Here is a 22956-nt window from a genome sequence, read left to right as displayed (position 1 = left end):
AGGGAGCACCTGAGAATGAAGACTGTGGGGCAATGACCTCATCTGAGAGGGGAGGCTCTGTCTACTCTTATTATGCAGAGCGGCAGAAACCCCTCACCCAATACCTTTGGAAATCACAGAATCATAGACTTGTAGAGTTGGGATTCACCCAAGGGTCATTTAGTCCAACCCCGGGCAATGCAGGAATTTTGACAGCCCAACCTCTGTTTAAAAACCTCCAATCTTCTCTTTACCAGGCTAAACGTACCCAAAGTCCCTCGACTGTTCCTCATCAGGCCTGGTTTCCAGGCCCTTTATCATCTTGGTCGCCCTCCTTTGCACATGTTCCAGCTTGTCAATATCCTTCTTAAACTGTGGTGCCCAGAAATGGACACAGGACTCCAGGTCTCGCCTGACCAAGGCAGAATAGAGTGGCGCTATTACTTCCCTTGAACTGGACACTAGAGTTCCGTTGATGCAGCCTAGAACTCCAATAACTTTTTTTGCTGCTGCATGACACTGTTGACTCATGCTAAGGTTGTGGTCTACTAAGACCCCTTGATCCTTTTCACATGTACTAATAATTTGGAAATCAGAGGAAGGTTTATTTTGGATCTCATTAAGCCCCCATATATCACACAATGCTAAGAAATGGGGAAGCTGGCCCAAGTCTGGCTCCGTTTGCTTTGATCTTGGACAAAATGAAGTTGCACTTTGGTGCTGAAATTGAAAGTATGATCAAAGAATCCCGGTGACTGGAGCTGGCATCACCCTGGAAAAGAAGAGTTCCTTGAGAGCCTCCCCCCACCCCCGAAAAAAATAAAAAACTTTGCAGACCAGAACTTGAGAAGAATTCAGAAGAGGGTCTAATTAACCTCAGCTTTTTACATGAGAGGCCCTGATGGCACATTAAAAGTTAGGCTGAGGCCAAAAAGACTTTGCAGAAGTTGCACATCTCCTTTCCTTTTACTGGCTACCCATTTTCATTAAGGAGGTGCTCAGAGACACATTAATATATTATGCTCTGAGAGATGTCAGATTTTTCATCCTTCCCACCAAACCCATCCACCCCTCTAAATTAAAAGGTTCAGCGTCCTAAAGTCTGAGAAAACTCTTCATTATTTTTGCATGCAACTCAGGAATATTCAGCTTTAATCAGAGAAGCAATTTTAGGCCCCTTATAAGACTAATCCCCCTCTCCCAAGGCACAGGATACTCTCACAAGGAAAAATCTTCTTAACTGCCTGCATTCCTGATGACTAAAGGAATCATCCTGAAACAGGACAGGCTCCAGAGGGTGGTGTGGTCAGGCGTTTGCTGCCCCCCCATTCCCCACTTTGCACCTGAGATGGTCAGAGGCAGCAGAGGCAAATCCTTAGTCTCTATACTACTACACACTTCTTTCAGGTTAAGGTGTCCAGCTGGCAAAGGCTGCTCTAACCACTACACAACACTGTCTAACATTGGTGAAATGCTCCCCAGGTTTTAGTGAACTGCTCTCCACTGGGCTGCTTATAGATCCACCCCCTAACCCACCTGGAACCTTGGAAAATGCAACCTGCTCCCCAATACTGGGAGGTTCATCAGCCAGCCAGCCAGCCAGCCAGCTAGCTGTCAGCTACTCGAGGGCCAGGTTTACATAGTCTGATTGGAGAACCCTTGGACTTTGGATCGCTGTCGCATGAGATGTCTGTCCTAAGGGGAAAACTGCTGATGAGGCGTCTGCTTCATTCTTAATTCACTGCCAAATGAGATACGGTGTGATGTAGGTCAGATGACCTTCTCACCCAATGAGCATGGCTCACTATGGTTCCCCTGCTTCTTCCTGAGCATCAATGGAAGCTTGATGGGCCTGGACATGACACACCTTCTAGGGTCTCCCCACCCAGCTCTCCCCCTCTCTCTCTGCGGCTATAACAAGGGCTGCTTGACTGCCACAACGTTGACTGTAGCCTTGGGCAAACAAGGTAACTGCGCTTGACACAGGAATATGGATTAGTTAGCAAAGAGATTACGGCATCAGAAGCCATTCAGCATTAAGGAGGGCTAGCACAGTGAAGGCAGATTTCAACATGACTTTCAGGCTGCAGGAGATGGAGCGAGGTGGTACTGCAGGGACCCTGCCACTGACTCTGCTAAAATACCAACTCCAGAAGGCTCCTCCCTCAGCTGTCATCCTTTCTGTCAGAGTACAGGAAGAGAGAGAAAGGACAGCAGAGCCTCTCCATCAACTCTGTAACGTCTGACTCCTCATCTCCTTGGAATCTGTCCAATCCAGCTGGCCAGCAGTTCTGTGCTACGAAATAGTGCAGAGTTTACTTGCTTTCCTCCTCCCTCCTAAACCTTCTTGTCCCCTTTTGTGCTGTGTCTTTCATATTGTAAGCCCAAGCGCAGGGACTGCCTTCCCACAAACAATTTGTAAATGTTTTTTTCCTGCGAAAGAGGGAGGTAAAAAATGCTATAAAGAAAGAAACACTTTAGAAAAGGGCTCTGAAGGCAAGTGAACAGAGGAGGCTATCTCATCCCAAAGACTTGGAGACCCCTCACCCCACTTAACAGCAGCGTTGAGGAGACTAACAGACCCAATTCATGCAGCACAAACCACCAGGATAGGGATGAGGAAACCCAGGCCTTCCAGGCCTCTCAGTATGGGCCCCAAGGCTCTCCCCATGCCAATGGCCCATCTAGTCCAGCATCCTGTTCTCACAGCAGCCAACTGGATGCCTCAATGGGAAACTAGCAAGCAGTAATTGAGCACAAAAGCATTCAGAAGCACATTTGTCCGGTCCTAATATCAGCACATGGAAGGAGGAATTGCAATTCTAATTGGAACTGGGGCTGGAGAGGAAAAGGTGGGAATTCCCTACCACTCCCACCCCCCATCCAATGTACTGCTTCCAGGCGATGCACTGAGCATCATGCGCAAACCTGGCCATGAAGCTCTTTTTGACAATCTGTTTCTCTAGATGTGCAGCTGCCAGTAACATAATTTAAAAATTATAAAATAAAATAAAATGCTGGCTGGGTGGAAAAACAGCAACGACATCTGAGCATATTTGGAAGCCCTTTCACATTTTTTCATACTTTGTGGAAGCAAACAGCATCCATCAGCGCAACAGCCGCCTTTTGCCCAGCGAGTGTCCAAGTGCCATGTCAGTTCAGCTGGGACTATGGGGCACACGAGGCTATAAATAAATGGAGGAGAGATAGGGGAGGCGACCTGTTGCCAAGTTGGCTCCGCTCGCTCCTTTCCTCAGGAGGCGTTTGAGAGACAAAATAGCTTTTAATTGGAACGTGGGCGGAGTGTGTGTGTCTGTGGGAGGGGGGTGTCAATGCTCTCTTACTGGGAGATCTGGTTTGATACAGTAGGAAACCGTAAAGCAAGAAGAATGGGATTATAATGTTCATTAAAAAATGGTACATCTGGGTGGGGAAAAGCAAGAACGAGATACAAACCCACCTTCCACCAAGTACTTCATTCCTAATTTATTTAACACGTTTTTATCCTGCTCGTCAGATTAAAAATAAATAAATTAAATAAAGGCTAGCAGAGTAGCTGGAAGATCACTACAACTCCCATGTGGCTGGCATGGCTGGTAGCATTTGTACTCCGAAACATCTGGAGAGAACCAGGTGGGGTAAAGGCTGTTTGTTGAAGAGCCACAAGGAGGCCCCAGCAGGCCTGGCCTGTAATAAGATCAGGCGAATAGCCCATCTAGTCCAACATCCTGTTCTGATAGCAGCAGACCAGATGCCCCCTATAGGAAGCCTGCAAGAAGGATCCGACTGCAAGGATCCTCTCCCAACTTGCCATTCCCGCCAACCGGCATTAAGAGGCATACTGGCTCCAATAGCAGAGGTAAAAATATGTCTCAGAATCCTTTACCACAGACCAGAGTTCCTCAGGCTGACCTCTAGGTGGAATGTCAAAAAGGCCCTCTTTTAATTTTTTTTAAATTAAAATAAAATAACAGTCATTATTGGTGCCATTCCATGCCACATCCACACCGGACATTTAAAGTGCTACAATACTTTAAACAGTCAGGGCGCCCCCCAAAGACACCTGGGAGCTGTAGTTTGTAAAAGGTGCTGAGAGTTGTTAGGAGTTGTTATTCTGTTCCCCAGAGGTACTATTCTCCAGAGTTCCCTAGGAAGAGCAATTGATGCTAGGGAGGGAGCTGGGTATGTTTAGCCTGGAAAAGAGAAGACTGAAAGGAGACGTGAGAGCCATCTTAAAATATCTAAAGGGCTCTCACCTGGAAGGTGGAGCAAGCTTGTTCTCTGCTGCTCCAGAGGGCAGGATCCAAATTGATGGATTCAAGTTAAAGGAAAGGAGTTTCACACTAGACATCAGAAAGAACTTTCTGACAGCAAGAGCTGTTTGACAGTGGAACCGACTGCCTTGGAAGGCGGTGGACCAGGCTTCCTCAACCTCGGCCCTCCAGCTGTTTTGAGACTACAATTCCCATCATCCCTGATCACTGGTCCTGCTAGTTAGGGATCACGGGAGTTGTAGGCCAAAAAAACATCTGGGGGACCGAGTTTGAGAACGCCTGTGGTAGACTCTTGGGCCTCTTCCAACTCTACAATTCTCCAATTCTATTACTGTTAAACCATTCTGGAAATGTAGATCTGGGGAGGGGAATAAGGGTCTCCTAACAATTCTCTTAACAAACTACAGCTCCCAGAATTCTTTGGGGGAAGGTGTGACTGTTTAAAGCAGCATCACTCCATGTATCATTCAGTCCCAGCAGAGCTAAGCAAATCTGCCCCAGATTTTAAGCAGTGGAGGGAAGAGGTGAAAAGATTCCTGATTAATGGAAGGCAGGGGATATGCAGAGGGGTTTGTCTGTCTGCTAGCAGTGGCACAAAGGGGGCAGCCCATCTCCTCAATCTGGGGCCACTGTGTGAAGCATGGCCAGCCCATTCCAAACCACGAGGGCTAAACATCACCCCCAGCGAGTCTAAGGTGCACCATACGCACAGAAGCCTCTGGCAGGGCCACCTCCACAGAGTCTCCTTCTGTTCTTTCGATGTATTCTCTCCCCCCCCCCCTTCTTCTTACCTGGCTTGACGGCGCTTAGCACAGCCCGGTTTGACTTCAGCACAGCTTCGTAGATCGCCCGCTGGTCAGGGGTGAACTTCCCATTTGCTGGAAACGTGCAGGTGATGTCTGAGCCGTAGCAATAGTACTCGCCTCCCATGTCAAAGAGGCTGTAGGGAAGAGAGAAGTTTAGCACCTGGGAGAAAAGGGCATTATGGACAGGAAGACTCCCCCCCCCCTAAGCTCAACTTGGACCTGGATTCAAGGCTCAGCAGCACCTGAAAGTTAATCTCCGGGTACTAGGCGATCTGCCCCATCATCAAAATTATTTATTTTTTAAATAAGATTTCTACATCACTTGATTGTTAAAATAAAACCTCAAAGTAGTTTGCAAAAAAGATAAAATTATAAAATTATCAGTAAGAAAGGTTTGGCTACACAATAATGTTTTGAGCAGGCGCCAAAAAGTTACATTGAAGGCGCCTGCCTGATAACAATAGGCAGGGAGTTCCAAAGTGTAGGGGCAGCCACACTGAACAATCAAGTTCATGCAAATACAGAACGAGGGCTATGTGACACCTGTAATAGTGTCAGTTCTGCGAGTTTTACTCATCTCTCAGCTTAAGTGACTTCCCAGGAAGGTTGTAAGAACAAAATGGGAGCAGGAGCCTGGTCAGTCACCCTGAACTCCTTGGAGGAACCCGCTGCAGAAATTGAAGGAAGACAGACAAGCTGATTCCTAACAGCAACATAAAACAAAGGGCTGGGCCGATAACACGAAAGGTCTGATTGCAGCTGAGTGGCAGAGAATCTGCTTTACATGCAGAAGGTCACAGGTTCAATTCCCAGCATCTTCGGGAACAGATGGGAATGACCCCCGTTTGAAATTCCAGAAAGTTGCTACCAGTCAGTGTAGACAATACTGAGCTGTTGGATTCAGCATAAGACAGTTTCCCATATTTCCCGTAGCAGACCCTGCAATGCACCTGGATGCCAGCTCTGTCCCCATATCCACTATTACAGAGTTTGCCTATGCCTGGCTTAGAGTCTCTTAAATCCAGACTGAAAAGGAAACAAGGTTCCCTTCCTATTATACGTCAGGAGCTAAATTTGTTTGAACAACAGCAGGGCTATTGGTGACTTCAGACGAGAACAGTGACTTATTCTCTTCTCCTCTCATAGGAGGAGAGCTGTTCCAACAGTGGAATGGACTCCCTGAGAAGGTGGTGAACTGCCTATATCCAAGCAGAGGCTGGATGGCCATCTGCCAGGGATCCTTGAGCTGTGATTCCTGCATTGCAGGGGGTTGGGATAGATGACCCTTGGGGATCCCATCCAACTCTATGGCTCTATGATTCTATGAGGCCAGCTGGTGATCTTGTATCAAGCAGATTTCTTAAGACTCCCAGGACCGGCCAGGCCCATCCTCCTTCCTCCCTGGGTCTCTCGTGCCTGACTCCCAGCACCAGGTGGGGACACATCGTTCCCAGTGTGCTGATCAAACAAGCGGTGATTAAAAGAAGCAGGGCAAAAGCCAGCCTTTGGAGTATGGACTTTTACTGTAAATAGCGTCACACCCACCACATGTACAGGAAAGGTCAGTGTGCCTCCCGTTTTGTCTCAGTGAGTAAGGCAGCCGGCATCGGACAGCACATGGAGCAACTGATTGCATTTTCTTAAAACAGTGCACAAGCTCTCCTTGCCCGCAGAGGACGCCTTCAATGCTGTTGCTTAACTTTGCCAGCTACGGAAGGATCCACATGGCCCAGGCCCTTGGGGAGCAATATCAAGACTGGACTCGCAATGGCTCACCTTTCCCACAGACGGTCCAAAGTGCGACCCAGATGCCGGGGGATGCAGCCCCCACAAGCTAAGGATACTTCCTGCTGGTTGGGGAAGTTGTACTGGCTTTTTAACACAAGCCAGCTTTTCAACAGCTCACAGTCAACCCCTGAGTGGCCTGGCTGATGTGCAGAGGCAGCTGTGTTTCCTGCACTGGAGTGGGTTGGACTGGTTGTCCCTTTGAGTCCCTTCCAATTACAATTCAGTGCTTCTATGGTTCTAGCTCTATGGGGCGCTGGCTGTCATCCAGCCCCCCAGGATCAGCCACTCCTGAACTGGGAAGTACAGTGGTACCTTGGGTTACAGACACTTCAGGTTACAGACTCCGCTAACCCAGAAATATTACCTTGGGTTAAGAACTTTGCTTCAGGATGAGAACAGAAATTGCGCAGCAGCAGTGCGGCGGCAGTGGGAGGCCCCATTAGCTAAAGTGGTACCTCAGGTTAAGAACAGTTTCAGGTTAAGAACGGACCTCCAGAACGAATCAAGTTCTTAACCCGAGGTACCAATGTAGTTACAAGTGCCTGCAAAGCCAAAGGACGCGCGATTGGAGGAGTCTGACTGCTGAATCTCTGCACGAGACAGTTCTGAACCTGCTTCAGTTCAGTCAGACTCCACTGGGGGTAGAGAGGTTTTCTGCTCTCAGAGGTGACTGTCTTGCTGCCTGCTCCTTCCAGTGAGAAGGCACACCCACCTTACTGAACTCTGGCAGAGACACAGCTGGTGATGCCAAGCCTCTGGTGCAAGAGTCCTGATCAGAGCAGGATCTGCATCTCCCTCAAGTGAACCATGTGGAGGAACAGGTGGGGTCAGGCAAGGCCGAGCCTGGACTGTCAGGCCCTACAGCATTCCAGCTGCCACCATCTCTGACAGAGAGCCCATGCTCAGAGACTTGGAAGCCTGAGAGAGTGCCAGAACACGAAGGAACATAAGGACATAAGAAGAGCCTGCTGGATCAGGCCAGTGGCCCATCTGGCCCAGCATCCTGTTCTTACAGTGGCCAACCAGAGCCCTCTGGGAAACTGGCAAGCAGGACCCGAGCACAAGGGCACTCTTCCTGCCTTCGGTTTGCAGCAGCTGGCACTCAGAAGCATTGCTGCCTCCCACTGCTAAGCAGCCATTATGACTAGAAGCCATTGAAAGCCGCCTCCTCTATGAATCTGTGTAATCCTCTTTTAAAGCCACCCAGGCTGGTAGCCATCACAGCCTCCTGTGGAAGGGAGTTCCGCAGGTTAACTATGTGCTTCATGAAGAAGGGCTTTCCTTTATTTGTCCTGAATCTTCTAGCATTCAACTTTCATGTTCCCTGAGTTCCCATGTATCAAGAGGGAGGAAAACTTTTCCCCGGCCACTTTGCAACCTTTCCTCATGTTCCCCGATGGAACAAATTTATTATCTGCTTCTCCAAGATGTAGGGCCAGAATCAGTATTTTTAAACCACAAGAAATGAAATTAGGAAGGACTTCCAAGAGCTGTTCTCACTTGGAAACTGATAGACTCTCCTGGTTTTTGAACAGGGGTGGGTGATCACTTATCGGCGATGCAGTAACAGTGGGTTGTGAGTGGGTTGAATTAGACAACCTTCTAGTTCTTATGACTCCAAAAACTAGATCCAGGGGAAAGGTGAGACAATATCACATTTTTGTCTGGATTTCATACATTCAAGTCACCAATGTCAAGCAACTAACTGCACTGACTCACACAGCTGCAGTATTCTTTTACCCTACTAACCAGCAGAAATGGTTCCCAGTGGGGAAAAGTCATGACACAAAAGGAAAAATAGATGGGTAGGGAGAAGAAAATAAGCTAACTCTAGCACCTAAAGTTCCTAAAGTTAAGCAGTAGTTCTTACAATGACCACTGGAATGGAATGGAAATAGAACAGACTGTGTGTGTGTGTGTGTGTGTGTGTGTGTGAGAGAGAGAGAGAGAGAGAGAGAGAGAGAGAGAGAGAGAGAGGAGGGGGGGCTGGGGCTGGGGGCTCTCTGACTGTCCTCTGAAGAAGTGTGCATGCACACGAAAGCTCATACCAAGAACTGACTTAGTTGGTCTTTAAGGTGCTACTGGAAGGAATTTTGTTTTGTTTTGTCCTCTGGTTAGTTTACAGAATCAGGCCCTGCAGGCACAGTCAAAATTCTGTTCCCCGTCTGCATTCTTTTGCTGCTCCAAGGCCACTGGTAGTTAATTTTTAATACCGGGGAAGTAGGCAAAGCTCTGGGAAGCTGTTTTACTGGCCCAGGGAAACATGCAATGCTGAAGTCTGAGTCAGGCCATCAGAGCACCCTGTGCTGTACGGCTGCCTCTGACTCACAGCCCCTCTCCAAGGTCTTGGGAGACAGCCGTGATCTTTGCTTGGCAATCCACTTTTTCCCTTTCATCCACACGAGAGGCATCCCAGGGAACTGCGTTAGAAGTTTATAAAATTATGCCTGGCATGGACAAAGTGGGTAGAGAACATTTTAGTGCAGTGGTACCTCGGGTTAAGAACTTAATTTGTTCTGGAGGTCCATTTTTAACCTGAAACTGTTCTTAACCTGAAGAACCACTTTAACTAATGGGGCCTCCCGCTGCTACTGCACCGCTGTTCTCATCTTGAAGCAAAGTTCTTAACCCGAGGTACTATTTCTGGGTTAGCGGAGTCTGTAACCTGAAGCGTCTGTAACCCGAGGTACCACTGTAGTAAGGCCAGTAAGAGTCAACAGGACAGAGGTTTATCCCCCCCCCCTCATCTCATAATACTAGAACTGGCGGGAATCCAACAAAGCTGAGAAGTAGGGAAATTCGGGAAAGTTAAAAGAAAGTACTTCCTTCCTGCAGTGCATTGTTAAACTATGGAACTCACTTCCACAGGAGGCCATGAGGGCCACCAACTTGGATGGCCTAAAAGAGGATTGGATAAATTCCTGGAGGAAAATGGCTAATAGCCATAAAGGCTCCACAATTGCAGGTAGCAATGCTTCTGAAGGCCAGTTGCTGAAAGACGGAGGAGGGGAGAGTGCTTTCTGATCAGGTCCTGTTTGCAGATCTCCCATTGAGGCATCTGGTTGGCCACTGTGAGAACAGGATGCTGGACTAGATGGGCCATGGGCCTGATCCTGCAGGCTCTTTTTATGTTCTGAATGAAGCACTATTCCAGTTGCAAGGCATGTGCAGCACTACTTAAAACTTTCCTGGCAACCCACACATTAGCCAGGAGCACCCTCTCTCTGCAACCCAGGGACATGTCTAGGGTTTTTCTTCCAGCTGGCAGCTGTACAACAGACAGTATCTCACTGCTATCTACTCAAGCGACCTAAGTCAATGGCTGTTTTGATTTAAATGCCTTTAGATTAGCCCTTTGCCAGGCTGGTGCCCTCCAGGTGTTTTGGGCAACATCGGGCTGCAGAGGGTTATTGGGAAGTGTCACACAAAACATCTGGAGGGCACCAGCTTGGCAAAGGGTGCTTTAAATAGTATCTTACGTGTATGAGATAATTAGCTTTTTTCCAATTCAGGGAACAGACAAATATCATTCTACAAGGGTTTTTTAAATGGCCCTCTAATTAACAGATAACAGAAGAGAGGAATTTGCTGAAGCAAATTTGCTATTTTAAACAGATGGAAATTCAAAAGGTGGAGGAAAAGGAGATAAGTTTATTTTATTTTTGCTAGCAAAGAAACTGTGACAGAAATTCACTTTAGAAACAAATTGTGTGTTTTAATGGAAGGTGTCTCTGCATCTTTCAATCACAAGATGGCACTATTAACTAGAAAGACTTGGCAAATTTCTTGTGAGTGACTGAATTTTCATATATGGATACAGAGAACTCCGAAGCCCTTTTCTCTTTGCAGATCAAGACACGTCAGTGACAGCAAAGACTGCAACTTTTATAAGCAGCTGCCATTAAAATAAGGACCGCAGTGACGCTCTGGATGCTAAATTGTAATAAATTTTAATTCAGTCTGGCAATTTTATCTGCATAGCGCACAAATTACAATAGTAGGTGTTTTAATGTAGTTTTGCAGTTTTTTCTTGCTTTGTTGTGTTTATACATATTTGTAGTTTGTGCTGAATCTGAAATTGCAATGGCAAGTGGCCAATGCAAACAAGTGTCTGCCTACACCTCTTCAGGCATTTGAGTGAACATGTGGGGGCTTAAATTGTCCCTCAGATCTTGAAAAAAAATAATGAACGAATTCCTATGCCCCATAAATAACCCAGAGATGCATTTCAAATAAAAGCACACATTCTGGTCATTTAAAAACACGCTGATTCCCGGACCACCCGCAGGCCAGATTTGGAAGGCAACTGGGCCAGATCTGGCCCCCGGGCCTTAGTTTGCCTACCCATGATTTAAAAGTTTCCTCTCTTTTTGGCGACAATCTAACAGACTGCATGGACTCAGGGTTTTACTCAGGGCTCCCCCCCCCCGGCTGGAACTCACTGGAATTGAGTTTCGCCACCTCTTTGGTGAGTTCTGGCACCCCTATAGTCATGGCACAGTGGCACATTGCCCGAGGGTGTGCTCCAGAGGCGATTGGTGCGGCTGGGTGGCAGCAGAGGGTGAGCAGGTGAAGATGAGAAGCCCCCCCTTAAAAAGCCCTAAATATACATATAATTTTTCAGTTTTAGCAAATCATTTAATGAATTTTAAAGTATTCTGCACAATCAGTTTGCAAGATCCTCTGAGCTTCGTAACAAAAACGGCTTGACAGAAACAGGAAAATAAAGACTGAAAGGATATTTTAGAAATGGGAGTACGAGATATTAAAATGGAAACCTTTGCACTTTAAATGTGTAACCTTTGCTTGAGGTAAGAAGAGCTTAAATTCCTAATGGAATGTGGCTAATCTGGTACAAGCATAAAATCGGATTTTTATTCAGTTTATTGAGCATATTTTTATGTTTTTCCTTATCAATTTGAAATTTTGCAGGCATGAAAAATCCACAGGCAGAGAAATTTTAATCAATAAAACCAGAATCTACAGATATCTTTTAATTGAAAGCTAACTGCTTTGTATCACAACTATGTTTACTATTAGCTGCCTCTGATGTCTTTTGCAACAGAAAGATAGAGTAAAAAAATATGTATGTTATATCTATCTATCTATCCTGCTCTTTCCTCCAAAAGAACCCAGGGTGGCATACAAGAAGTGATAAAACAATAACAACGTATTGCAAACTGGGATAAAGATCTCAACTTAAAAGGCCTCCAACATCTCCCAGGAAAATGCAAAACCAAGCAGTGGTACAATGATATAAACCAGAACTACACCTTTTTAAAAATGCTTTTAACGTGAGCAAATATACCTAACTGATGCTTCATATTCAATGTCTGAACATCATCTGAGGCAGTTTTGTGGGAGGTGGGAGAGAACACCTAAGATCCTATTAAATGACGGAAATGACATTCTCACTTTTTAATGCAACGTCGCCACCATCTGGACAAACAGATCCTAGCACCAAATGTTTTCAAACCGTTCCCCTGAACTTATGGTGTGCATGTCTCAAGATCTGCCAGTAATATGTCTCTTTTCCAGGCACCTTTCTGCTCCTCAGTGTGCTTAGGCACCATGTGTGACCATGCCTGAAACACTGGACCGAAAGGACATTTCCTTGGCCACAGAAGCAACCACTTTTGAAAAGGGAAAGGTTTTATAGTTATTAAAAAACCTTCTGGAGTTTAGCAAGTGGCAAATGAATTTGACTGCAGAGGGATCCTATTCACAAGTGACACCCACTGGCCAGGATATGATCACCATAAAGCCCTTTGAATCATCAGCATACACATGACCGCTGATGATCTATGGTGGAGTAACTATGCCTGGGGAAACACTCATGTCCATTAAAGGACACCCCACTTAAGTGGGGAAATGTGGTGTATTGCTCTTTATGAGGACCTGAGTGCAGCTACAGGCAGCCCAGCCACTTCCAGGGAAAGGAGGCCCCCTGCCGCCACTCACCCCCCTTTCTGACCACAGGAGTGGAGCTGGGATTTCCCCCTCCTGCCCCTGTATAGTGTAGACCTAACTTTTATACTTTTATACACACTAGGAAAGCCAAATAAAAATAAAATGTGCAACTCGCTTTATTGGTATATTAGCTTTCTTGCAGGGGTCTGGAACCGAACCTGTTATATCTCTAAGGTATGCCTGTATATACAGTTATTATTATTTCAAGATTATCTGCTTGGGGCTAGAAAACCTGCCAAGTTTAGCTAACACAATGTTGGATTTTATCTACAAGATATTTATCAAAAGAATGAACAACATCTGATAAAAAAGGCAAAGAAGCAACATCTAAAAAAAGAGCAGCTCTCCTTCCCTTTGGGCAATCCAGCTTTTCATCTAACTCTGCATTTTGCACTGTGCAAAAAAAAAAAATGGTGGGGTGGGGGGAAGGGAGAGAAAGAAGCCCTTATTTCATCTGTGGTTAGTGAAATTGTTTACTCCCTCTCTCTCCTCCCGCTAGTGCTTCCTAGGACTCAGTGAAACTGGCTGGTCCCTTGAATTACCTGGCCTACGGCTGCATCCCCACCTTCCCTGGCCACTGGACTGCTTTGGTGGAATCAGGCAGAGAGAGCTGCCACACCTTCTTCTCTCAGTGTTGTGGAGAGTTTGTTTTGGAGGAATATATGGTGCTGGGGAGCATTATAGAGCAGAGCAGGTGGGTGGCATTTGTGCTGGAGGAAAGAGATCTATCTTGTGACTCTATTCAGAAATACAGCCTGTGCACTGGTGAGAGGGAACAGAAGGATCAAACTCAACCTTACCGATTCCTCTGGCATACTGCAACCCGAGATATATGGGGGCAGTCTCTTTTAGAAAGGAAGACCAACCCCCCCCCCCACGCAAACAAGGAGCTCTGCAACTCATATTTCAAAAAGCAACAAGATTTTGCTTCGGGGGTTCTTACAACGGCGCCAGGTACATCTATGTAGCGTGCCTGAGGAACGCGATGTTCAAAGAGGATCAGAAAGAGTACAAGGCTCCTACGTGACTCCTTTTGTATTGCAGTAGTTCTCCCACCCATCGCCTTTTTTTTTTTTGCTAAGCTCTTAGAAGATCTGTGCATGGAAACTGAAAAACCACAGGAACAAAATTTTTGCAATGGGCACAGCATGTCCCACTTATGACAGTGCAAGAGAGAGAAATGATTTCTGGGGAGGGCAGAAAGGCAGAGGCCCGAGTAATACGTCCCAGAAATATGCAGTGGGTGATCTCGATGACAACTGGGGAACGTTCATTTGGGCAGCCAGCACACAGTTCTTTCCCCTTGGACTTTACCAGGGAAGTGTGGCTTTACATTACGGCGAGACTGTGTGGCAAGCCAGCACTTCTTGGGGTTTTCCGACAGAGGGCTCCCCTGAGCTATACAACAAAAAGGCTGAGCAAAATTCCAAACAAGGTATATTCAGCAGACACTAACTTTGTTACAGCTTTACGGGTGCAGATGTGCAAATGACATAATTACTGCTGGGAGATACAGCTATCTGGACTAGCAAACTAGCCTTACAAGCAAAGCAACTATTAAATGAGAGTCTTAACACACAAACATAGAAGTTAGTATTCTGAGAAGCAACTTGGAAATGTAAGGAGAACTGGAAATCTTTTGCATGCAGCTGAGTTAGACTTCGAAGCTGCATCTGTAGAGAAAGGAGACTTCATAGAAGTGAGGGCTGACTCTGCAGCCAGGTGAAAACATCTGGCTGGTGGGCGGGGGAGGGGGAGGAAGGGTAGATGAAACTAGCAACTAATGTCTGAATGGTGCAGTTAGGTTTTTTTTGTGAAGTGTTGGCCCGTATGTGTGCATGTGCGAGGGCATTTGATGCTCTGCTTCAGTCAGCAAATCGTCTTGGGCCAACAGTGATGGAAGTCAACATGCAATTCAACCCCAAACAAACAGACTAGAGATCAGAAACCAAGCCTGGACTGATGCTCATTTGATTTAAGAAAATGTGGCAAGCACATCCTCCAATCACTATTGAGATCTGGACCAAAAATGAATCAATCCTCTAGCTAGAAATTTCCAAGCATCCACTGCAAATCCCATCCACATATGAACAAAATCCATCTTCTGCCCAGCCTTCTGCCCAAGGAAAATGGTCCAATAACTAACAATTACGCTGCTACTTTATTTTAAATTATTGGCTTTGGGTTTAAATACTAAACCGTTCCAAAACTGGGGGTTTATTGTGTTTTTGTTGTGTAAGCCATCTTGGCTGTGAGTCCTGGAAGACCTGCTCCCTGCCTTGCAGGCTTTTACCCACCTGGTCTGGGAGGACAGAGCCCCGACTGACTCCAGCTACAAAAACCGAGGCTGCAGAATAAGCCAGAGACCCCCTTGGCTGTCTCCTATTGTAGACCCAGGTCATGAAGCCTGAGCTTCCACAGCCACTGCCCACCATGAACCACCATTGGCAGGATTGGCAGCAACAGCAGCAGATACGTTTAATGTCTTCTTTCAAAATGTTTAATATATTATTTTTGTTAACTTTGCTGCATCAAATGTGCACTGTAGTTGACGTCTCTCGTAAGGTTTTATTTTGAAACCTTTAAGATAATATTTCAGTCTCCTGTTAATTATGTTGCTTTGAATGTATACTGACTTTCTTCGGTGATGTTTTATTCTGGATTATTTTATTTGATGTTCTAACGTAGACGGTAAACCGCTTTGAGGTTATTTTTTTTTTTTGAAAATACAAAGTGGCATGAATAATAATAAATAACTACCTGGCTACAGGTGGGGGTTGGGGCAGACAGAAGAAAATAAAATGAATACAAAGGAGGTTGAATACTAAGCCAGTCTCTGCCCCACCCCTAAGCTTGTAGATTGCTGAGGATCCAGGTTCTTTACCAACTTGGCTTAAGAAATAATTAAGATGACCTCACCACTCCAATTTCTTTCTTTGTTCTTGTATGTTATTGAAGTGTATGTCCTTTATTAAATAAATAAAAAAGAAGTAGAAGGAAAAAGAACTAGGTACCTGGACTCCTTGGTGCCAGGACAGGCATTATTATTATTATTATTATTATTATTATTATTATGATTATTATTAATGGATGGTAGACATAGTTCTATCACAGACGAATCTTTTACTCACCACAAGTCTCCATCTTCAATGGTTTTCTCATTTGGAGCGCCAGCATGTCCGTAGTGCAGAACTGAGCTATTATGCCCACTGAAACAGCAAAAATAATGACATATATATGAATCAGTAGTCTTAAACACAGAGAAAGGAAACATAATCCAGTGTATGGGGGAGAAAATCTGCACATGTTAACAAGCAGGCAAGCATTTCTGCATACGAAGTAGCTCAGTCTTCCCCAACCTGTTCTGGCTGGGACAGAAGGGAGACGTTTGGTTTGATGCTGGCTCAACTTACACTGCCATGCCTTCAGGGCTGGATTTAGGTTTGATGGGGCCCTAAGCTACTGAAGGTAATGGGGCCCTTTATATGTCCAGCTGTCCTTTGTCAACAACAAATTGTCCCTGTTTTTTTGTGTTGAATATATGCTATATGGCAGGGGTCAGCTAACTTTTTCAGCAGGGGGCCAGTCCACTGTCCCTCAGACCATGTGGGGCGCCGGACTATATTTTGAAAAAATATATATGAACGAATTCCTATGCCCCACAAATAACCCAGAGATGCATTTTAAATAAAAGGACACATTCTACTCATATAAAAACATGCTGATTCCGGAAACGTCCATATGCCAGATTTAGAAGGCGATTGGGCCAGATCCGGCCCCTGGGCCTTAGTTTGCCTATCCATGCTATATGGTAATTTATGGACCTAATAGGTATCTAAAGCCATTTTATTGGGGTTTTTTATCTTATATTTTGGAAATGTAGATCCAGGTGTTTTTTTTCCCTTTAAAATTTTTTGGGGCCCCCAAGAGAGTGGGGCCCTAAGCTACAGCTTGTTTAGCTTATACGTAAATCTGGCACTGCATGCCTTACACCACTTTCTTATGCATAGGCCTGCTCCCTGGGTGCTCTTTTCTTGCTTTGAAAATGGGGTTAAATTTGAGGTGAAGGGGGAGGGGAAATGAAAAACAGAACCGCCTAAGAAATGAGAGAGAAAGAGTGAGTGTTTCCTGCTGTGTTGGGAATTCTCTTTGCAGCACAAAGTGTCACCAGCAGTAGTACAAGTCAAATACATTGTCATATTTGGTCTCTCTCTCTCTCTTTACCTTTTTTGTGGAGCACACAAAAAGGCTATCTTTGACCAAAGGAGTCAGAAAAGTACTTTTGTTCTTACAACCCGTGCAAAAGTGCTGAATCAGACGGAAGGCAGGAAGAGGGACATGGGTGTTTGCCCCTCACTTCTGAAGGTTCCTGTGATCCACTCAGTGACCTAGTTTTGGTTCCGGCTCTTTTTACTCCGTCTATTGATATTCCTTGAGGTCCAAACGTTAAGTTAAAAGGAAGGAACAAAACTCACTCTGCTCTGCAGATTTTCTCGTTGATATTCTCAGCTATAAGCTCTCTGTCCTTTTAAAGAAATGCTCAAATAATGAAAAAAGGCTCATTCAAAGCCCCGAACCGCACACCTCAAGATTTCTCACAGTGCCCATCTGGCCTCTCAACCTTAGCCGTTAGGTCACATCCAACCCTTTGAACCTAGAATCCAATTTGCTACTCGGTTCAAGAAGAAAACTTCAGCAATTTGGACAAAACCCAGAGGGGTGGTTCTATTCCGGCAGAAGGGAGGACCCTCTGGCACTTCAGAAGAATCGCATGCAAACCGTGCGGCATGAAGGTTTTGTGGGCCAGATTCAACTTCACCAGCTGATTTGAAGGAGTGGGCGCTGGCTCTTGAAAGCTCACGACAAAATGCACCTGCTACTTCAAAGTGATTAGATTGTGTGCAAAATGAGAGAATGAGCCACGAAAGACATGGGATTGAGAAAACATTGCATCACGCCCCCTTCCAACTTTCAGGCATAGACTTATATGAAGATGTTAGCTCTGGGTACTTATCACAGAATAAAACAGCCAGAAACAATACTTGGTTTGCATATGCTGAAAAAAGAGTGAATCTGGAGGTGTAGGACATGAGTCCTCTTCAGTCATTCAAAAGAATTTGTGGGCTCAAACTGCACAGAGATGTGAGGGTGCCAGTCCCTTCCTCACCCCCCACTCAACACCCCCATGCATGGGCTTTTAATTGAAAGCTCTGTTGTACAGGCTGCTGGAGTTTTTTAAAAGTATTTAAAAATTTGCTGTTTGATCAAATTTACACACACACACACACACACACACACACACACACACACTTGTCCTTTTAAGGAATGGCAGCCTGGTTGCAAACATTCTCCCTTTCTGAGATCCAGCTGGAGTCTACTTTTCCTGTCTTTCCTCTTCCACCAGGCCTTTGGAATCAATTGTCCCCTGTGCCTACTCTCTCGGCTTCCATTTGTGGAAGAACCAGAGAAAGTAGGATTCTTTCCAACAGCTTTAATATTCAGATTGGTGCGATATGTATGCAAATAGCTGGCCCGAAGAACAGCAGGCAATGCACTCAGTTAATCCAAGGATACACAGAGGCAAGTGATCCAATTACTTAAAGCTTGGACAACTGACCCAACACTGACACACCCCTTGCAATCCTATATAAATGAATGGGGTGGGCTCAGCTTTGTGAATCCAGCAGTTGTGACCTGCCTTGAGACCACTGGTGAGGAGGGGCAGGATATAAATCCTAGAAAGAAAATAAATGAAATGGCATTTGGTTCAATGTTCTGTTTTATGCTCATACATGTTCGTTGTGTGTCACCTTGACATCTTTTTGATGGAGGGAGGTAGAAACGTATTTTAAATAAAGCACGCTAACAAATATACACTAGTAAGGCTGTACAGAAACAACAGTCTGAACTAGAGGCATCAACTGAATTATTTCCTTTTTGTGTGTGTGTGAGTCCTGCTCATCTCTTTTAGAGCTCATTTAAAGTACTGTAATTAATAATTACTTCTTACTGAATACGATATGATCAGGACTTTCCCTAGGCGTGAGTTATATGGCAAATTTACAAATATTTAAATAATTTAGAAGGTACACAAAACAAAGCTTGTGAGTCACAGGAAACTGCCTTATATTGAGTCAGAATGAAGCTCAGTACTGTCTACCCTGATCAGAAGGAATTTCTCAAAGTTTAAGGCTGGGGGGGGGTCTTTCCTGAAGAAGCTGGGGATTGGACTTTTTGCATGCAAAGCAGGTGAGTGATACAGGACTTGGCTCCAGGAGAACCAGGAAGCTCATTTGGAGATCCTGGACGCATCACTCTCTCTTAGGGAGTTTTTGCAATCAACACAGCGAATGTAATTCTCTCGCTAATATGCCTGATTTGATCTTTTGAATCATTTTGTTGTGGTGGGTCTAATGCAAAAACAAACAAAAAACCCCACAAATAATTAATGCAAATCACATCTCTACCTATCTGGATTTATAATTTGAAATGAGCCGACACACTCACGTTCCTGAGCTGGTATGAGTTATTACTTAGTATGAAAGTTCAGGGCTCTCCTCTTGCCGGAGAGACCTCTCACAAATTAAAGTGAGATGGGAGGGGGGATGAGGAGAGTGAAAAATATTCTTTGGTGAAAGATCACAAAGCGGGGGCCAGTGATGTTACCTTGGAGATGCATGGAATTCAAAAAGAATGCCTTGCTTGCGAAAGCAACCTCAGTTTTGCTTGACTCATAAGGTAGAAGCAAGACTAAGGTAAGAAATAATTGTAACCCATCCTGTGTTCTTGTTATAGGGAGGGAGAAACATCTAAGTAGCAAAACAAATTAAGTATGTTAGCAATTAAATCATGAGCAGGACTAAACCTTAAGGGCATAATAATTGCATTGCTGGTTAAGACCCTAATGCTTGGCCAGGTCATCTCTCTGAATCCAACTGTGGCCCACTGGTTTGGTTCAAACACAACACAGGCCAAGCCATGGTTTGTTTGGTAGAAGTGTGGTTTGTTTGACTGTCCAAAGCCAATCCAGCAGACTAACCAGCGTTTCTTTTCTGGAAACAAAAACTGGTGTGAAGTTCTTGACCAGGCATAGGCAAAATTGGCCCTCCAGATGTTTAAGGACTACAACTCCCACCATCCCTGCCCACTGGTCCTGTTAGCTAGGGATGATGGGAGTTGTAGTCCCAAAATATCTGGAGGGCTGAGTTTGCCTAGGCCTGTTCTTGACTCACAAACTATGAATTGCTTTGACGATGCTTTGGTGCTATTGCTTGCTTAACCATGGTCTGTGCATCCCCAGACACTTATTAGGCTACAGGGACAACACAAGAACAGCTGGGAAACAAACCAAGCTCAGGAGGTACAAGCACCATGGTTTGTTTTGCTTGTATGTGAGATGATGTGCAGCTTGGCTGTGTAGTGCATTATTGTGTTTTTATATATGTTGTAACCCGCCCAGAGTGCCTGGAGCAACCCAGTTAGATGGGCGGGGTACAAATAATAAAATAATAATAATTATTCAGACAAAATGCTGATCTTCATCTTGTGTGAAGATCAATCTTTCTTTCATATACATCTATATCTATGTATATCTATATACAGTGCCTTTTTCTTCTAAAAAAAATGTTTATTGGTACTCTCATTTTGACCCCAGAAAATCACCATTTCATAGTTCAAATCAGGAAAAATAAATATAGTAAATGGACCAAAATACAAAGATTCACAAAATGTTTAGGGGTCTGCGTACCCCTGCATCCCCCCAGAAAAAAGCACTGTCTGTCTGTCTCTCTCTCTGTCTTGATCGCAGGAGTCAGCAATGGATCAGCCTCACCCTGGCAAACCCCTTTCATGATCATGGTATATAGGAGCAAATTAATTTTATTGCCCCATGTGAGGATCAAATGAATTATATTTATTATTGCATCTACATCCCACTTTTTCTCCAAGAAACTCACGTGCTGGAGATTATTGTCTCCCTCTCTATTTTTATCCTCATCATCACCCTTTGAGGGATCTTAGGCTAAGAAGGAGTGACTGGCTGAAGGTGAGATTCATGGCTGTGTGGGGATTCGAACCCTGGACTCCCAAGTCATAGTCCAACACTCTAACCACTACACCACACTAGTTTTCTAATGACCTCTGGGTTATAATACTGATGTGCTGCTTGCTGCACTAATGCTCATGCTTTTTGCCCTGGTGTGAACATCACTTAGACAATTACTAATCAAGGATTAGGAAATGAAGAGAAAATTAAAAATGTCAGCTTGCATTACAAGCAGATTTCCAGGGGGAGAGTGGTGTAAATGGAATGGACGGCTGGCGATCCCGCCTGGCTGCATACAAAGCAGGGCTGTAATGCAGTTCAGCGAGAATTTTAATTGCACAATTATCACAATATCAAATATTTTCGAACTGATTACATCAAGGCGAAAAGAAAAAAAATAAATTATCTTTGTTTTTACTCAACTGTTCTTTGGGCACTCTGTGCTCTCCCCCCCCCCCCATGCACTGATTTTCTTGACGGTTAAAAAGGTATGGAATTCTAAAGGCAATTGCAAAAACCTCAGATGCAAAAGGGCAATTTTGTAAAGATCTATAGACAGAGATGCACAGTCTCGCAAACACAGAGTCTGAGGATAAGAGCTGCATTCCAAAGGTGGACAGCCAGGTGGTGGTGGTGTTACCTGTGTTACCTGTAGTCCTCCAAGTGAATGTTAAACTACAATCGTTGGACTAAAGACCTAAAGAACTCTGGACCAATGACATGAAAGCCTGACTTTCCCTCCACTGCCTGGCTGCTGGTTATGGGGGATTCAACATCCCTGCCTAGGTGACTGGCTCTGGGTTGGCTCAGGACTTCATGGCTGCCATGACAACCATGGGGCTGTCCCAATAGGTCATCACTGGACCTCGTTTTCTCAACTGGGCAGGAAGAGGGTGTTCTGAACGAGGGGGATATTGGCATCAGTCCCTTGTTGTGGTCGGACTGCTTCCTGTTGAGATTTAGGCTCTCAGCACCTTTCCTCCTCAGCTGAGTTGGAGGACCTATCAGCATGGTCTCCCCTGAGAGGCTGATGGCTTCAATGAGTTTCCAGGCGGCTCTGGGAGATTCTCTGGCTGATATGACCAGTGCTCCTGTCAAAGCCTTGGCCGACCTCTGGAACATTTGAATGGCTCGGGTCATTAATATGATCGCCCTAGAGCGCCCACTTCCCCCTTTGTGGAGCTCACTTGACTCCCTGATATATCCCTCAAATGTAATAACTTGGCTTATTTTAGCACCAGCAAATCCAATGTGAGCTGGGTGGAGTGGGGAGAACCTGCCTGTCACTCATCAACACTAAGAGGATGCTTTTTATATATATAATAAGTTAATCAATTAATCACAGATTAAATATGTATGAAGGAACTTAAGTGCTGATGGCACCATTCAGCCATCCATGCATGTCTCTTTATTCTGCTGGGCTGTTAGGGAGTCTTCTGAAAATCATATCGAACTTCCATTTCCTTCTTTCCAGAACTACTGATCAGCAAGACGTTATTTTTATTGAACCAACTTGGCGGTTTAATGATGACACTGCGGAGTTCCGCTGAGCTTTTTGCCAGGAAGTTGGAAAACTATGAAAAAGGTGGCCTGTCAAGAGCCAAGATGCACAATCAGCCAACCCCAACCTGGTGCCCTCCACATAGCTGTCAACCTTCCCTTTTTTGCGGGAAATTCCCTTATTCCAGCACCGTTTCCCGCTGCTTCCTGCTGCTATCCCAGATTGTTAGACATCCCGTAGACTGTCCCTGGGACAGGTGAGGCTGCTGATCCCTTATTTTTGAGGCTGCTGATCCCATATTTTCAAATCTGAAAGTTGACAGCTATGGCCCTCCAATTGATGTGGCCTTCCACATCCACCAGGTATAGCCAGTTAGCAATGTGGAAGCGACCCCTACCCATGATATCCTCACAGTTTAAAGGCCACAGATTGTTTAATAAGCCTGGGAGAAGAGGAATTTTTTGCCTGGCGCCTAAAGATATGTAACGAAGGCGCCAGATGAACCTCCCTGGGGAGAGCATTCCACAAGCAGAAAATAACAACAACATGGGAACACAGCCAGAAGTTTTAGAGTAAAAGGGCGAAAGCCATGCA

At 45.2% G+C, this 22956-nt stretch overlaps 1 protein-coding gene across 1 annotated transcript in view; it reads right to left on the bottom strand.

Annotated features, from left to right (window-relative positions):
* Positions 1 to 22956, bottom strand: part of PEPD (peptidase D) — a 120519-nt gene that overhangs the window by 9509 nt on the left and 88054 nt on the right. Inside the window, exons 11-12 of the mRNA XM_081922786.1 lie at positions 15949 to 16026; positions 5045 to 5193 (exon numbers count right to left, since the gene is read on the bottom strand). Of these exons, the coding sequence (XP_081778912.1) occupies positions 5045 to 5193; positions 15949 to 16026 (227 nt within the window). The remainder of the gene's footprint in view (positions 1 to 5044; positions 5194 to 15948; positions 16027 to 22956) is intronic.

The sequence above is a fragment of the Podarcis melisellensis genome (assembly GCF_964234715.1).
Source record: "Podarcis melisellensis genome assembly, chromosome: 8".
NCBI lineage: Eukaryota > Metazoa > Chordata > Lepidosauria > Squamata > Lacertidae > Podarcis > Podarcis melisellensis.
This window is presented reverse-complemented; position numbering and strand designations above follow the sequence as displayed.